General features: G+C 40.2%; 1 protein-coding gene across 3 annotated transcripts in view; it reads left to right on the forward strand.

Moving 5' to 3' along the window:
- The window catches only part of Col12a1 (collagen type XII alpha 1 chain), a 114933-nt gene that overhangs the window by 60085 nt on the left and 37488 nt on the right, over positions 1-17360 (forward strand). For all 3 annotated transcript variants that reach the window (XM_013065254.3, XM_013065253.3, XM_087207762.1), the window contains 14 exons: positions 787-916; positions 3581-3720; positions 3939-4071; positions 4162-4188; positions 4882-5024; positions 7109-7238; positions 7635-7774; positions 8087-8216; positions 9552-9694; positions 10929-11058; positions 11961-12103; positions 13947-14076; positions 15846-15965; positions 17050-17196. In XM_013065254.3, the coding sequence (XP_012920708.1) occupies positions 787-916; positions 3581-3720; positions 3939-4071; positions 4162-4188; positions 4882-5024; positions 7109-7238; positions 7635-7774; positions 8087-8216; positions 9552-9694; positions 10929-11058; positions 11961-12103; positions 13947-14076; positions 15846-15965; positions 17050-17196 (1786 nt within the window). The remainder of the gene's footprint in view (positions 1-786; positions 917-3580; positions 3721-3938; positions 4072-4161; positions 4189-4881; positions 5025-7108; positions 7239-7634; positions 7775-8086; positions 8217-9551; positions 9695-10928; positions 11059-11960; positions 12104-13946; positions 14077-15845; positions 15966-17049; positions 17197-17360) is intronic.

Genomic DNA, 17360 nt, shown 5'->3' on the forward strand with positions numbered 1-17360 from the left:
ACGGTACTCCCCAGTCAATCAATGACCAAAAAATGCTATAATGTTTCTAAAAATAAAAGGTAGCAAGAGGATATAGCAAAAGAAAGGGGGAGTTCCTCAGACAGTAGGAAGATAGGACAGTTGAGCAGGATGGACAGAAAGGAGGAACAGGTTAGAGAGGGCCTCTTTGGGAGTGAACATTTTTGAGATGGTGTTGGGACGGAGAGCTCTTTCCCTGATAACCTGACTCGAAGTGGGAGCAAATTGAAGGGCCTCACCAGTGAATGAGTTTGAAATTTGGGTGTGCTTGAGGGCGTTTTAATATCAGAATCTCAGAGGCATTTAGGAACATAGAAATTGTTCCTCCGAATACCCAGTCATTTGTACAAGCTGGTCACTTGTAGATGATACAAAAGCTGGCTTGTACTTGTATTTGTTTCGTTCTACGTTTCCATTTCAAAAGGGGTAGGGGGCCAGTGGGTCTTGAAAGGTTCTTGTGCATAGCAAATAAGACTGCACAGGGGAACATTTCAGAAAGAAACACTGTAAAGAGATACAGGTGAAAAGTGGCTAGGGTTTTAAATCTGCAGGCAGTCATCACTGACCAGATAATTGAGTCAGTTTTGGCTCAATGTGCATTTCTTTCTACTTTGAAAACATTTAAATTGAGTTCAGTTTCAGGATAAAAATGTAATGCTACTTTGTTTGCGTCATCATTCCTATGTTCTTGTTCTGAGAAGTAAACAAGAGATCCACCAAAATCGAACCCTTTGTAAAAATAGTCACACTGCTCTGTTATTATTGCAGGTGGAGGTGGACAGGTCTAGGGCCAGCACCTCCCTCAGAGACCTGCAGTCACAAACCCTGTACACGGTCAGTGTTTCCGCAGTGTATGACGAGGGGGAGTCTCCACCAGTGACAGCTCAGGACACGACGCGTGAGTTGTATCCCTGCTTTATTGATACTTGAGAAAAAGTGCTTTGCACACATGTGTAATTCAACTTACTAGGGAGTTTCATTTCTTAGTGCTCAATTTGTTAGCGTTTAACAGGGCTTGGGTTCATAGGTTGTCTTTTTACTTATTTTCATCAGAAAGGGTCCTGGGCCAGGGATTTAGCTGTGGTGCCGCTACCTGCCTCACAAGCGAAAGGTCCCATGTTCGATCCCAAGTACCAAAAAAAAAGAAAGGGTCCTATTTTCTATCTTTGTACCCTTTTATAATAGTATCAGCCACCTCCATTAATTCCTCTTATCACTCAGCTAGTGTGTGTGTGTGTGTGTGTGTGTGCACACATGTGTATGCATTTGTGTTTGCAAGCACCCATGCACAGTAAGGAGGGGAGCTAAGTATGTTGTTGACAAATGTTGGAGATTTACTTTGCCCTCATCAGATCATGATTTAGTGGTAGAGATAAAAACATTAATTAAGAATGCATGGGGTCATGTAATGAAGGGCAGGCGGAGGTGACAGCCTTGCTCAGTAAAGGCAGTGAACGGGCAGCCTGCCGGGGACCCTCCTCCCTGCTCCATTCTGCTTTAGCTTCCATGGATGTTGGTTCTCTCTTTCTTGGTGTTTATAGCATTTAATTTAGTTATTAAATTGCCTGCTGTTCTTTTTAGGAGCTATCCTATTTCCCTCTGCTCCTTCAATGAAAGTGGAAGTATTGATTTTGATGGATTTTGCATCTTTAGTGCAGGCATATAATTACTTAATGCAGCCTTTGAATATAACTATCTAATCCATTGATCAACTCCTGAGAACTGAATCCAACTACTGGTATAAAAATCGAAGTCTAGTTCAACAGTGTTGGAAACAAATATAATGGGAGCCATCTACCTAACTTAAAATTTTCTAGTATCCTCATCAAGAAAGGTAAAAAGAGCCAAAGAAATTAATTTTAATAATATGTCTCATTCTACCCAATGTATCCAAAATATTATCATTCCAGCATGTTTCAGTATGTTTTTAATGGGATATTTCACTTTTTTCTTTAATAATTGTTTGAAATGCAGTATGTATTTCATATTTGCAGCACATCTCAACTCAGACTTAGCCACCATTTGATGAGTTCAGAGATCCCACGTGGCCGTGACTCCATTGGTGGAGCCTGGGAGGAGCTCTGCTCCTCCCGGAATTTAGGGGCCAGCCTCCTCACAGCTTCTTCTTTAGTGTGTCGTTGCCTGTACTTGATCAGGGCTCTTGTCACAGCCTGTCCCTTCCTTCAGTCATTTCTGCTTCTCTCTTTGACTCTGCTGTTTCCTGCTGTGAGAGATTTCTTAGCAATTTCAGTTGCCTCAGTTTTTGCCTGGTAAGGATCATGACTAGAAGGTAAGAGTTGGTGCACATGGGCTGACTGAGGCTTCATTTAAGCAGGAAAGGCACAGAGGAAAAGAAGTCAGGGCCAACACGAGTCAAATAGGTACTTCAGCGGATTAGATTAATAGTCTCAATCCATGCCTCAGTCCTTAAGATTTTCAGATAAGTTCCCAACAGTCACAAAGTGCGTCCTTAGTAGTTGGCTTGCTCTGCAGTCACGCGTGCTAGAGTGCCATCACTCTTGTTAGCCCAATGACACTTTTTGTTGCCATTATTAGAAACACATTTTTGATGAACTTCCATTTTATGTAGTTGTCTGTGGTTCCCAGGAGGAAAGGAAACAATTGACAATGAAAACACAGGGTTTGGCAGACATTCCAGGTTTGGTTGATGGAGGGGTGATGAAGGGGACCTCACAAACTGGCTAGGGCTCCAGGCTTCCCACTCTCTGGAGAGTGTCAGTTTGGTGCTTAAGTTTAGTAATTATTAGGGAAGAACTTGTGCTTGGATTACCTAGATCTCACCATGTTCAGAGCCCACCTGTGGTGACACTGCTGGGTTAGAATTTACTGTGCGTTTGGGCAGGTTTGCTTTACTCCAATGACAAAGTGTCATAAGTTAGTGTTATTTAAAGCAAGGTGTACATCTCATTTTTAAACTGCAGTGATAGTTAAACTTCAGTGCATTAAAAAAAAAAATGTAGGGTCAGGGATTTAGCTCAGTGGTGCCACTGCCTGCCTCGCAAGTGCAAGGTCCTGAGTTTGATCCCCGGTATAAAAAAACAAAAACAAAAACTGGTTTTTTTGGGTACTAGAGCAAAAAATTCTGAATAATGAGTGAATACTTATTTTCTTGAGAATTATCTTGAAGCAAATTATAGCAGCACATGTAGTTTTGTGACATTCTGGGGTAAGAAGAGGACCTCTTACCACACAGTGATGATGTGTGTCTCTGGGGTTGTTGAGAGACTGGACAAAGCCTTGGACTCTATGATAGCACATGCCAGAGTTTGTGCTTTGGGTATTGCTGTCTCACTAGATTCTCAAAGAGTTAGAGATACTGATATAGAAAAGTATTACAGAGTGGTATCTTCGCAGCAGTGATCTCTGATTCTCACGCAGTTCTTGCTTTATGGTACATTTATTTTTCAAGTGAACTGAATTTGGTTCTAAGCCATGTATTCAATCAGTTCTCCATGTCCATTAAAATGAAACAAAGTAATTTTATTATATCTAAGTTTGCAGCTTATGTTCAAAACTTCAGTCCTTCCTTTCCTCCTAATAGGAGCTGTTCCAGCTCCAACAAACCTAAGGCTGACGGAAGTAACACCAGAGAGTTTCAGAGGAACCTGGGATCATGGAGCTTCAGACGTGTCTCTCTACAGAGTAACCGTGGCCCCTATGGGGAGCTCAGATAAGATGGAGGTAATGCACCCCCCCCCCATTTAGTCATAGGGTTGCTTGTTTGAAATACACATCTCTTCTGTTGCCAGATGAGCATTCTTTCCTAATGCTAGCTCATAGCATGCATCAAAACAGGGCAAGCATCTGCCTAAATAATGTCACTAAAATGCTATGGAGCGTGTCTGATACTGATGGAGACTTAATTTTGTGCGGGTATGTTTCTGTCCTCTCTCCCTAAGGTCATGCTAAATGGAGATGAAAACACCATGGTGTTTGATAACCTGAACCCCAACACTCTCTATGAGGTTTCTGTGACTGCCATCTACCCTGATGAGTCGGAGAGCGAGGACCTGGTGGGCAGTGAGCGCACACGTGGGTGTTCAGCTATTGTAAAGTTAATTGAAAAAAAAATAGAGCTACAGCTGCATTAGTAATGTTTCCTCAAATTCTATTTTCTTTTAGTGCGTTTGATACCCTTAACAACACAAGGTAAGAGTTTAATTTGCTCAGTTGTTTGAATGAACAAATAAATGAATGAATAGTACCCTAAAATACATCTTTTAACTTTACATTATTGATTGGCACCTCCTTTAAATAAGCTTTTTTGGAAAAAACCTTGATTTGCTACTACTTTTTGAGGAGTATATTAATCAGTCAGTTCAGCTGCCATGATAAAATTTCAGGTTGGATGACCTAAACAACAAAAATTTATCTTCTCATAATTCCAGAGACTGGAAAGTCTAATTCCTAAACAATTCTGTTCCTGTTGAGGACTGTCCTCCTGGCCTGTAGACAGCTGTCTTCTGGCTGAGTTGTCACAAGGCAAAGGGAGAGAAATGGAGCTCTCCCGTATCTTCTCTCAGAAGGGCCAATTCCATTATAAGGGCTCCACTCTCCTGACTTCACTGACCTTCAAGGGCCCATTTACAAATTCCATCATACTGGGGGTTAGTGCGTTAACACACGTTAGTGCTTTAACAGTCACCCAGGTTTGGGTGACTCCAGCATTCAGTTGGAGTACGAAGTAGTCATTTAAGTAATCATCTTTATTATGGGCTCAAACTTAATTCTAAACTAATGCACACCATTCTTTTTTGCCTTGGGAACTGTACATATTTTGAGTGGTGGGAGGAGTGGGGGTTGCTCTGTGTGCTTACTGTGTTTTCAACAATCCTATTTCAGCTCCAAAAAGTGGCCCACGGAACCTTCAGGTATACAATGCAACATCTAACAGCCTGACTGTGAAGTGGGATCCTGCTAGTGGTCGTGTGCAGAAATACAGAATCACTTATCAGCCTTCAACAGGAGAAGGCAGTGAACAAACGGTAATTTGTTTTGTAAACACTGTAACTTGGACAAGTTCTACCCATTCATCTTCAAATTCTTTTCAGCTTCAATGTTTACACATAATTTTATCAGGGTTCTACAATTTCCTTTATTGAATGGCTTCATCCAACTTCAGCAGGCACCCATGTTTGATGCGGGCCTGGAGACCCAGCTGGTATTCTCATGCGGGATGATTGTTCTCTTCATAGCTGCTTCAAAGCATTAGGCATGCACCTCAGTACATTCACAGTTCCCTTACATACATGTAGTGCTGCATTAGGCATGAAGATGTCTAGATAGTTTTTGAGTCCATGTACATCTTTAATCCACCTCTCTTAGTCAAGCCCTGAAAGTTTGCTAAGCTTACCTAGAAAGTTTATTTTCTTTTCTGTATCTTAACCCGTTTGGTTTTGCATGTCATAGAGTCTGTCCTGAACATGGCATTTCACCTAATTCAAAATATTAGAAAATAATATGGAAGTCCTTTCACCTAATTCAAAATATTTATCATTTTTATATTATCTAAATGGAGATACCCAAGAAAGATGATAAGACTGTAAACTCAGCTGTCATTTTCTGTATCTTCTGATACTCATTTATTTAATAACCTCTTTGTCCATTTACCTTGCTTACTTTAGCTCTCTGTTTTCAAACTTTCTCCAGCTTTGCCTTTTGTGAAATGCATGACTAGAAATGCACAGTATCCTAGGTCTGGAAGTACCATGATTTTTACACAGATAGGGTTATACTTTCTGCTTTACTTCAGACATCACTTTTGGTGAGATCCAGAGTGTTGGTGGTTTTTGGAGGGGGGAGTACTAAATCATCAAATGTGCTGAGCTCAGCCAAATGTCTCATACCTCTTACCAGCGTCCAGGTGCTAGCAGATGTTGAGGCTGACAGTGTTTCAACAGTCTTTGCTCCTACCTGGTGAATAGGCTTAGCTGGATCAAAACCCTCCCCACCCATTTTAATGTTGGTTCATGAAATAATCAAAGTAGTGAATCATGAATGCTGGAAATATTTTGGAGAATTGAATGGGAGAAGTTGAAGGCATCCCTCTACTTAATCATAAGACTAGTTTTCTTTTTATGCTTTCAGATTTGTTGTGTATGAAAAATTTATAAAAGCAGCTTGTCCTGATATTGATATTTTCTTCTTTCACCTCAAACATTAAATTTTTTGAAATTAGACATTGTGGTTCAAATGTTGAGGATCGCTATAGTGATTCACCGAAGTTCCCTCTGGAACCAAGATTGCAGGGTGGATGGGTGCTAAGTTGGAGACATCTGGTCTACCCTGGCACATCCAGCCATCTCCGTGTGTGCTCATGTGGGCAGCCTGCCATTTTCATATGATTTTAATTAGGCATAAACATCTGAATTTGGTAGACTGTTAACAAATCGTACAAATTTTCTTTCAACAAGATATCTAGATGGCCTTAAGCAATGAATAAGAAACTTCAAACTCCATAATTGGAGGAAATTGAAAAGCTTCATACCATGAGGCTAGTGTCATGGAGAACCTTGGGGACCCCTGTCTGAGTGTGGCTTGGCAAAGTGTCCAGTTACGTCATTTACACAGCTAGAGTGGCAGTGTTCGGGGGAAACACCAAGAGCTTTAGATCTTTGCTGAATTATTTTAATGTGTTTCTAAAGCAAATAAAAAACATCTGTAAAAAAGTAAGAATAATACTGAATGGTGTGGAGCCTCCAAAATTACACAGTTCTTTGGTATCTTAGAGTCCCTTTGTAGCTCACTTATGATAAATGCTTTTTTTTGGAGGGAAGAGTTCTGTGAAATGTGTTTTGGATGAAAATTTGCAGCGCTGGCAGCTAGCAAGTTGAAAGATCTTTTTGAGGTCATCAGTTTAAAGCTTGGGATCATTTTTATGGTTCCAGTGCATACTTTACATTTAAAATTATTCCATGAGATATGTTTTAATCCTTCTCCGTGGTGCATGATTCCAGGACTTGGCCACAGTCTTAAGTACAAAGAGCTCCTTGGTACGAAGAACTTTTTCTAGCAGATTAGTGAAGTGGCAGTAATAAGGCTAATGCTTACCAAGACCTATTTTATCAAGGTCACAGTAGGAGGACGACAGAACAGCATGGTGGTGCAGAAACTGAAGCCTGACACTCCGTACACGTTCACAGTGTCTTCTCTGTACCCAGATGGGGAAGGAGGGCGGATGACAGGAAGAGGCAAGACCAGTAAGTGAAACCTGCTGTTGTCATGAAATCATCATGTCTTTGTCCAGAAACACTGGGCTGATCCAAAGTCTTACTAATTTTTTAAAACCCAGAGTTTTACTAATCATTTCACAAATGATGTTCATTGTTTTAACATCCTTGCTTGAAATTACCTGCTTCTATTTGTGAAGAAAGAGGTACTTTGTAGGATTAAAAAGTGTGTGCTGGGGCTACATGTCTTGTGGATAAATGAGACATAAGCACCAAACCAACACAGACTTTTTTATTCACGACTTGACCAAATATGTATGGGGTGTTTGCTGGGTTCCATGGTGCCTGAGAGACGTCACTTAATATGGGTTTCTGGTGTGCCTGAATTCTAGGGCCAGACTGTGATGTGACTTCTGTATTTTTCAGAACCTCTGACTGCTGTGAGGAACTTGCGAGTGTATGACCCCTCCACCAGCGCCTTGAGTGTTCGCTGGGACCACGCAGAGGGAAACCCCCGCAAGTACAAGCTCTTCTATGCACCAGCAGTGGGCGGTGCAGAGGAACTGGTAATTATTTCTCCAGTAGTAAAAAGTGCTAGTTCGGTTCAAGTGCATCTGAGTGGCTTAAAAGTAGAAGTGAAGGAGTTAACTAACTCTCTTTAGAGCTGACGGCATGCATATTCTGGTCACAGGATTTGAGAGGGGATGGAGTCATTGCTTTAGAGTTTGGGAAGTGGGGAGATGGTGGAATTGGGCATAGGGAAGAGGCGATTCTTTCAGGAAGTTAGGGAGGTCTTCATAAGTTCTTCAGAAGTCTTCATAGCAGTTCACAGTTCAAGTTGTGCAAATCAAATGCTTTATGTTTATTAAAAATTTTAGGTGCCGATCCCTGGAAATACCAATTATGCCATTCTTAGGAATCTACAGCCAGATACCCTGTACACCGTTACTGTTGTGCCTGTTTATCCTGAAGGTGATGGGGGCCGCACATCAGATACTGGAAGGACATGTAAGCAAAAAGTAGAAAAACTGACATTTCATCATACATTTTGCTTTCCATTTTAAAGGCCTTATAGGCCCACTAAAGAAAATTGAGAAAATTAAAAAAAATAAACATTATCCGTAGTTCATCTCCCAAACACCACCAAATGTTAATGTCTTAATATATGATATATATAGTGATATTCTATAGTGATATTCTTTTGAAATCCAGTAATATTCTTTTGAAATGATAATTTCAGTATTTGTAAATGTGTATCTGCTCATCAATATGCTACTTCCATTATTCTCTTTCACTGACAAGAATCCATGGAGCATTGCGTTGTGCCCTGTACATCTGTGTCAAGCCCTGTTTTGGGTTTGGCCTTCATAGTGAAAGCTGCTGCAATCTATCCATCATAGCACTGCACTGCACACTGCTCTTGCTTGTTAATGAAGAGCTTTTGAGGGTAGAAATCTGTGCTTTTGTTTGCAACTAACATTTAAAAAAATCAATTTTGAGGGCTGGGGATTTAGCTTAGTGGTTCTGCCCCCTGCCTCGCAAGCACAAGGTCCCGAGTTCGATCCCTGGTACCAAAATTAAAAAATCAATTTTGATGGTTTTACTATATTTTTACTATTGCTTGAAGGCTTGGGTGCATACTTACAAATATTCCTTTGGCTCTAAAGACACATTTGCTGATGGCTGAGAGGCAGCAGGCATAGATGGCTTCTTTTGGGAAAAGATTAATGCTGTTGGCCTAGACAGATGATGTTACTGGCTAAACTAGAGTTTGGGGTTAGTATGTGAATTTCCTTTGCAGGTTTTTCTAAGTCCCTATTGAGTCGGTTAACTGGGAATTGGATATTTCTTACCTTTCTTCATTTTTGACTTTTTCTTAGTCACAGAAGGCACTGAGTAGCTATTTGTTGAATGAAGCTAGAATGAATGAAGGGATGCATGGCTGAATCAGCTGAATTAATTGGACCTCATAGCTTTTGTCAGATTTACCTTAGAAGGCAAACCATAAAACTCTTCTCTCTCCATTACCTAGGTTGGAAATGGAAACCCTTCTTCCTATTTCTTTCCCATGTCCTATGTCCCTTTGTGCCAGTCCAATTCTGCTTGTCATGGTGGCTTCTTGTTATTGAAAACAGCATTGCTTCTGTGTAGACACAGGCCATAGTTGATGAATTGACTGAATTTAGATTTGGAGAGTTTTAATATGCTTTTGTGTGTGGATAATTAGAGGCTTGAAAGAGATGGTATCTTATGCTATTACAGAGTATAAGTTGTGGAGAAGTGACGAAAGCTTGACATGCATAAACAAACTTAAGAAATAGGCATTGACTTTCACTTCCTCAGTGGTGAGGGGTCTGGCAAGAAACATCGAAGTGTACAACCCCACGCCCAACAGCCTCGACGTGCGCTGGGACCCTGCGCCCGGGCCTGTGCTGCAGTACCGCATCGTGTATTCACCTGCAGATGGCACAAGGCCCTCGGAGTCTGTAAGTCATTTTGTCGTCGTAGATTCTTGGCTTAGCGTCTGTTGTGGTGTCTGCTGCACAGGCTGGCTGGGACAGTAAGCCTGCTATTGCTGTCTTTTGAGGAATGTAATCACGTTTGTGTTCCGTTTTTTGGCCTGTAAGAATATAGCCACAGACACACCTGTATGTCACACTTAAGTAATTATTTATGCTGAGTTAAGGCCAGTGCATTATAGATTTCCTTAGCAAAAAAGAATGATGGAGAATTCAAATTAGCTAAATGAGATTAAAAACTTGCCATGGATGCAGATCATTGCTAGGCTTTGTCAATATAGGGCTTTCTTGCAAAGTACAAATGTGTTTATTATGGAAATATATGAAAATTTGCCTTTACTGGCTCTTGTAAATTGCAATCTATCTTCACTTCATAATACAATTCAGTTTTCTTTTGTTTTTGTTTTTTTTTGAGACAGAGTCTCTATGTAGTTCAGGCTGGCTTCGAACTCACTGTGTAGCCCAGGCTGGCCTAGAACTAGCTATGTAGCCCAGGCTGGCCTAGAACTCATGGTGAGCCTCCTGCCTCAGGCTCCTGAATGCTGGAATTACAGGCATGCACCACCATGCCTGGCTACAATTCAGTTTTGTAAGAGATTAATAATTTAGAACTCAGACATCACTAATATGAATAACAGTAGCATAGAATACCTATGAGAAAATAAATTTATAGATTAACTTACAGGTCTTTGCAAAAATTAACAATGGTAATGAACAAAGATAACCAAATGATACACAATGTATATATCCTTTAAATATATTGATTTTCATGTCCTTGTGTGGTAGAACACATTCAGGCAATTTATTCTTACCTAGCCCATGGGATTGCTTTGTTTGTTCCTGCAAAATTTCCCTCCTGCCATTGTGATTACTTCCTTCTTGTGTGCCTAACATTCAGGATATTCTTTGGATAAATAACACGAGCTCTAGATGTTGTATTTGCAGATCTTGATAATAAACATAAATGGAAGATAGTTGGAGCATTGAAAGCTCAACGATAAACTAACAGTTTTAAAAAGGGAATTTTTGAGGATAAATTTTAACTAATGGTGTGGTTCAGGCAGGCCTTATGGGGACACACACTCAGCTTCTGATGTGTCTGGGGCCAGCCTTTTATTAGAAATACTGTGCTGACTACCTGGACGTGGAGTAAATGTTTGGGTTACTGTCAGGCAGAACGTGGCATTTTCTCACTCCACAGATTGTGGTGCCAGGAAACATCCGCCAGGTGCAGCTGGAGCGGCTGATCCCAGACATGGTCTACTCCGTGAACATCGTGGCTATCTACTCAGATGGAGAGGGGCTGCCCAGCCCCAGCCAGGGCCGAACACGTGAGGCAGCCCCACCCTATTCCCCATTAGACAGGCTGGGCGTCCCCTGTGGGTGAGGTGCGAGTGGTGGTGGGAGGGAGGTTGTGAGCTTTTCCCCTTCCCACACCCACACCCACACTCTGGGCTAACGCTGTGGCCCGCAACTGTCCTTGGGCTGAATGAACTTTACTTAGTTGTTTTTCATCTGGGACCTAAGTTTACGAGAGGTTTCTTCCCTTCTCCTCACCAAGTAGGCACTTCGGAAGTGTGGGAGCTCGGTTTTTGTTTCATTTAGCTGATGTGGTTACAGAGGGTTAAAAAATCTCTTTCTTTCCCAGTCTGTATATTTAGGTTCAAACCAAGCTCTGTGTCACTGAGAGTTCATCAGGTCACTGGAGCTCTGAAATGTAGTACTTTTTACATTTCTGGCTTCACATTAACCACTTAACAGTTTATCCTAAATATTACTCAGGCAGCGGATTTGTTTACCTATTGACTATCCCGAGTGTCAGGCAGGTGTCATTTCAACGAGTCGATTCTTTTTTTTGAGACAGGGTCTCAATATGTAGTTCAGGCTGGCCTTTAACTCACTATGTGGCCCAGGCTGGTCTCAAATTCATGGTGATCCTCCTACCTCAGCCTCCTGAATGCTGGGATTACAGTCATGCGCCACCAGGCCCAGAAACCAGTCCATTCTTATATTGAATAAATTTGATAAAATTGTCATTTTTATATTCCCTGTTATAAAAATTATTGAAAAAATATGTAATTTTTGGTCATCCTGTATTTAAGGAATTGAACTAATGAGTGGTTAGAACCATAGAAGATGTGTATTTCATCAGAAATGATTAAACATCTAATTGCACACATCTGACCTGTGTAATGCTATGAGGTGGGCAACAAACTCTATTGTATTTATTTAGGACCACGCAGTGGACCAAGAAATATTAGAGTCTTTGATGAGACAACCAATACCCTCTCTGTAACCTGGGATCATGCTGACGGGCCAGTTCAGCAGTACAGAATCATTTTTTCTAGCACTGTTGGGGATCCAATTGATGAATATGTAAGTGTATCACTCACTGGCATGCTTATAATCTTAGCTGCTTGCAGGGTAGAGTTAAACTTTTCTGGTAAAAATGTGCCACGATTGGAGAGGAAGTGTTGACATTTGTGTGACAGATTCATGGCTTTCTCTGACATCATAGGGGACCACCCCATCACAGGGAAGCAATGATTTAGATTCATTTCTGTTCTAAAAGAAGATTGTAAAACTGCCTCATCTCATGATCATACACATATTTCTAGCCACTTCTTTATATCATAGGAACATCTAATGAAATATGATACCCATTATTTTGGAATACGTAAGTTAATGGTCAGATGATGTGATTATCCAAATCTTATCCTTTCTTCAAATCTAATTTCTCTACAAATTGTCTCTTCAATAATCCAGGGCTAAGTAAGTAATCTATCTTTCCTCCAAACTTAACATTTTATGGTGCAGTTTTATTTTGGAATGTATATTTTCTCCTCTTAGCTCCAAAGTGTGTGTGTGTGTGTGTGTGTGTGTGTGTGTGTGTGTGTGTGTTTTCAGTGTTGGAACTGAACTGACTCCCTTGGAACTCAGGCCTTGGGCATAAGAGGCAAGTGCTCTACCTCCAAGGTCTGTCCCCTGCCAGCCCCCTCAAACTTTTTGAGTGTCATACTTTGTCCCTCTGAATCCAGGTTCAAGTTTTTATAGCTTCCTTATAGCCCTCCCTATACATATATGTTTGTTATGGATGGAAAACCACTTTATTGAGGCTTAGTGATGAATTGCTGTGATAGCCTCAGAAAATTACCCATCATGCTGATTGAAAAGGAGTTGTGTCTGTGGTTTGTAACCTTTTTAGTACACACATCCTCTTAGATCCTTTTTTTTCCATGAATTCCATAGGATAAAGTCTTTCATCTGCTTGAACTTGGTATAGTAAGCTTTAATTGAAGCCTTCCTGTTTTATTACTAAGAACGAAGTACCATTTAGAGTTTCTGATTAAAAATTGAGAAATAGGGCCATGGATTTAGCTCAGTGGTTTCACCACCTGCTGCGCAAGAGCAAGGACCCGAGTTCAATCTCCAGTACCAAAAAAAAAAAAAAAAAAAAAAAAAAAATCGAGAAACAGTTTTACCACAATTAGTTTGCCCAAGTAGGAAGGTTCATGTTTAGTTTTTGTTCAGCCTTACCACAGACAAATGTACAAACTTTTTTTTTATTTTCTAAAAACATTAAAAATATAATTTCTTCTACTGATTGACTGCTTTTAGATATAGGGCTCCCAGGCCAGGAATCACTGATGATCCACGTTGTTAGGAGAGACACCTTGAGTTGACTGGCTCATTTCCTCTTTGAAGAGGACATGGCATGTTTCTTTCACTTCCTCTTTTCCACCTCATTGGTGTCAGCTAAACTGATTCTCTTGAGGGCATAGGCTGAGTCCATTGTTGCTCATTAGTGGATCCTGCCAGGTCCATAGTGGATCCTTGGCGTGTCCTGGCTGAAGGACTACCTGGAAACATAACTGCAGTGCTGAGAGGTGATGGACACGAACAGCCTGAGAGCGCAGTACTCAGCGATGTGCTCTGAGGTACTGTATTCGTCGCCTTCAATCCTCACATTTTCTTTGAGATGCTGTCCAAAGGCTGTTAAATGGTTGATCTGGGAGTTGAGCCCAGATCCATCAAACTTAAAAACCATTTTTCCATGCTACACAGAAGCAATATAGGTGATGTCTTTCAGGAGTGTTACGAAACAAAAAGAAAATATAAAGAAACCATTACCATTTATGGGAAAACATAAAACAATGCTAGCTTTTGATTGGGAAGTCCTGTAGCTGGCAATAACTGTGTGATTGATCTTCATCTACAGACAACAGTGCCAGGCAGAAGAAACAATATCATACTGCAGTCCTTGCAACCTGATACTCCATATAAAATTACTGTTATTGCTGTTTATGAAGACGGAGATGGCGGTCACCTAGTAGGAAATGGGAGAACTGGTCAGTGTCTGTTTTTACTTTATTTTTACTTTGATGTTGTCAAGATCTTAATGTTGCTTCTTATACTTTTAAAAATATTTAAATTTTGTCTTTACCACTGCATCTCAAATACTACGTTAATATTGCACTAAGATTTGTGTTAGACATTGAGTTTTGTAAAAGTGATGGCATGAGAGCACAATTTATTTTTAAAGGTCCCCTAACAGAAGAAAAAGGAGACACAAATTTGCATATTTTTCTTTATTTGATATACTGTAATTCTGTTTGTTTTTTGGAAAACTATTGCATCTTGTTTAAATAGTTATCTTTTTTGTGGTATCACTGAAGGTTTTAGAGGCTAAATGTATCAGCTAAAAAATACTCTGGTGTGATTGGATCTTAAGTCATAAAAAATTGCAAAATAATGAGCATTCATCTTCTTTCTAAAAATTTAGCTGTATTTTGAAAGATTATTTCACCAAATAGTTTGTAAAGAATTATCAATGTTCAGGTCCCTTTTCTAATTTATACCAATGGCAATTTCTTATGGTTTAAAGATTTTACAAATTGGTTGCGCCCTGGAGTCACCTGAGGAGCTTTGGAAAATACAAGAGCTAGGACCCACTTGGAGGGATGCTGCTGTTACTGGCCTGAGGCATGCCCTTGGCCTGTGAGGGTCTAGTGTGCAGCCAGGGCTGAGTCACTGGTGGCAGAAAGGCAGGCTTGGCTCTAGGTCTGTGTCTGGTAAATATTGGCATTCCAATTTTCTACTTCATTCAGCAAAAATCTACTTAGGTTGCATGATTTTAGGTTTCCTTCTTCATTCATTTGTCCAAAATCTTTTTGTGCTTGAATGTCCTGGAAAACATTACTGCATTTGGGAAAGATAACATTTGAAAGCTCTTAAGGGAAAAGCAAGACTAGACTAGGTTCAGCCCAGTCTATGGAGGTCAGGAATATCTGCATACTTACTGTTGCCAACAGGGCTGGGTCAGTGGAAATAGTCTAGGGACTCAGGAAAGATATTAATTTAACAACTTCCCCTTTTTCACTTTCTCTTACATTTAAAATATATTTTAGTACTTTTCTGGGGGAAAATGGCATATTTTATAATTTTGTGCTTATCAAAACGTTAAAAAAAGGAAGAATATTATGAGCTATATCCAGGAAGGGCCAAATCATATCTAGTTTCTCTTATGAAAACAAGTTTTTCAAGTTGAATTAATTATTTTGGAAACTGAGTGACTACTTAACACACCAGCTAAACAGCCTAGACTTTGCAACTGGTAGATTTGGGGCAGGACCTCTTCAGGGTGAAGTTTACCTGCTGGGTTGTGTTGGTGGAAGCGAGGGAGGGGCGGTGAAAGAACATCGCCTTGGTCATTAGTTGGCTGTGTGCTTTGGGTGAATTCTTATTTACATACTGAGGTTCTCTGGGCACCAGTCTCTAACTTCCAAGAGAGTAATCTACAGCATTTTAAAACAGATCTGCAGTCTCTTCTATTTTCCGTATTCCTGAACCCAGTCATGTGCCAGCTCAATCTTGTCTCCTGCTTAGGAGGTTTTCAGAAAATCATCAGTTCTTGAATCCATTTGACCTGCAGTTTGAGTTTGAAAACTAGAAGCTTTTGTTAATCACTTCAATGGCTTTGACTTGTTTTGGGGATGAGGCAATTACAGGATAGTGTACAGAAAGCTGCTCTCATAGGACTGCTCCAATAATGCCCATGCATTTCTGTGTTGTTTATGTGCTGAGGAGAGTGAATGACAGGTGCCATGTTTGTTTCCAGTGGGACTGCTTCCTCCGCAGAACATACACATCTCCGATGAGTGGTACACGAGGTTCAGGGTATCATGGGACCCATCTCCCTCTCCAGTTCTTGGATATAAAATTGTGTATAAGCCAGCAGGTAAGGATGCATTTTTGTCATAGCAGAACTGTATTGGAAAATTATGTGCATGTGAGGGTATTTTCTGTTGCATCCCCTACTACTGGATTCTCCTGTTGGTTCACTTATCACACCAAGTTTTTTAACACTGAGAGAGTAATGTTTCTGGAATCAATGTTTTAAGTCAGTGATATAAAGTTCGGCTGTTACAAGGATGTAGTTGAGACTCTTACTAAACTCCATGATTAAAGAGTTTGACCTGGCCCATAAAATTATACACATTTAAACTGCTTGTGTGTAGACATACTACATTTATGACTATGAAACAATATGTATTTTTAAAATACAAACTTCCATACCTTTCCCATCATGTCCAAGTGTTACTCCATTTGGGCATAGACTTTATGCATCTTAGTTTACTCAGGATAAGCTCACTTTCAACTCCTCACTGACATTTTTACCTAAACCAATATCTTCATTGAACTATTTGTTATCTTTATTTCTATGTTCTGCTTGTATGCTCACCATAATTGGAAGAAATATACTCTTCGTACCAAATTTCCTAGGGTATCTTCTTGTATGCAGGAAGACTGTGGACTAGAAACAAATGAAAGAGAGAAAGCAAGAGAAAAAAATGTCAACCTGTGTAAGAAATAAACAGAGAACTTAATGAGAAAATGGAAATTGACATCCAAGGGCGTTCAGTAACCAAAATATGTAAATTGAGATTCAAGACAGAAATGTTTAAGTAATCTCCACAACAAATTTAAAAAATGTTAATTGAGCACCTACTGTATGGAGAGCACTATGCTGGCAAAATAGGGCTCAGGAAAGAGTCATGAGAATGTTATTTACCAAAGGAACATGGATAGTACACCTGCTGAATTCTAGGTCCTGTGCTACACTGTGAGGCTAGGGGAGTGAAGAGCTCAGTCTTGCCTTAGATATTCCCCACATTATGTGGTGTGTACTACAGTGAAGTGTATGAAGGCTACAGGACTTAATGATGCTCTTCATTCCATTGGGTGTTAAGATCTTTAATTCTGAGTAAAATTTGAGACCAGTGATTACATATCTCTGTGTATTTTTGTGATCATTACTAAAGGTTCCAATGAACCCATGGAAGCCTTTGTTGGGGAGGTGACATCCTACACGTTACACAATCTCAATCCCAGCACTACCTATGATGTGAACGTCTATGCTCAGTATGATTCTGGACTCAGCGTTCCCCTCACAGATCAAGGGACTACATGTGAGTCATGCGTCTCTATGTGGATGGAAGAAAGAATGTAGGAAAAATTACCAGGCCAGTGTGTTTTTATTGTTTTAATGTATGCCTATTTTTTAGCATTATGTAGGTAGGTCATTTCATGTCCAGTTTAACAAAATGTCTAATTCCATAAGTAATTGAATATA

The sequence above is a fragment of the Heterocephalus glaber genome, unplaced genomic scaffold, assembly GCF_053883595.1.
Source record: "Heterocephalus glaber isolate CG9 unplaced genomic scaffold, H.glaber_assembly_v1.0 deba00000818, whole genome shotgun sequence".
Taxonomy (NCBI): Eukaryota; Metazoa; Chordata; class Mammalia; order Rodentia; family Bathyergidae; genus Heterocephalus; species Heterocephalus glaber.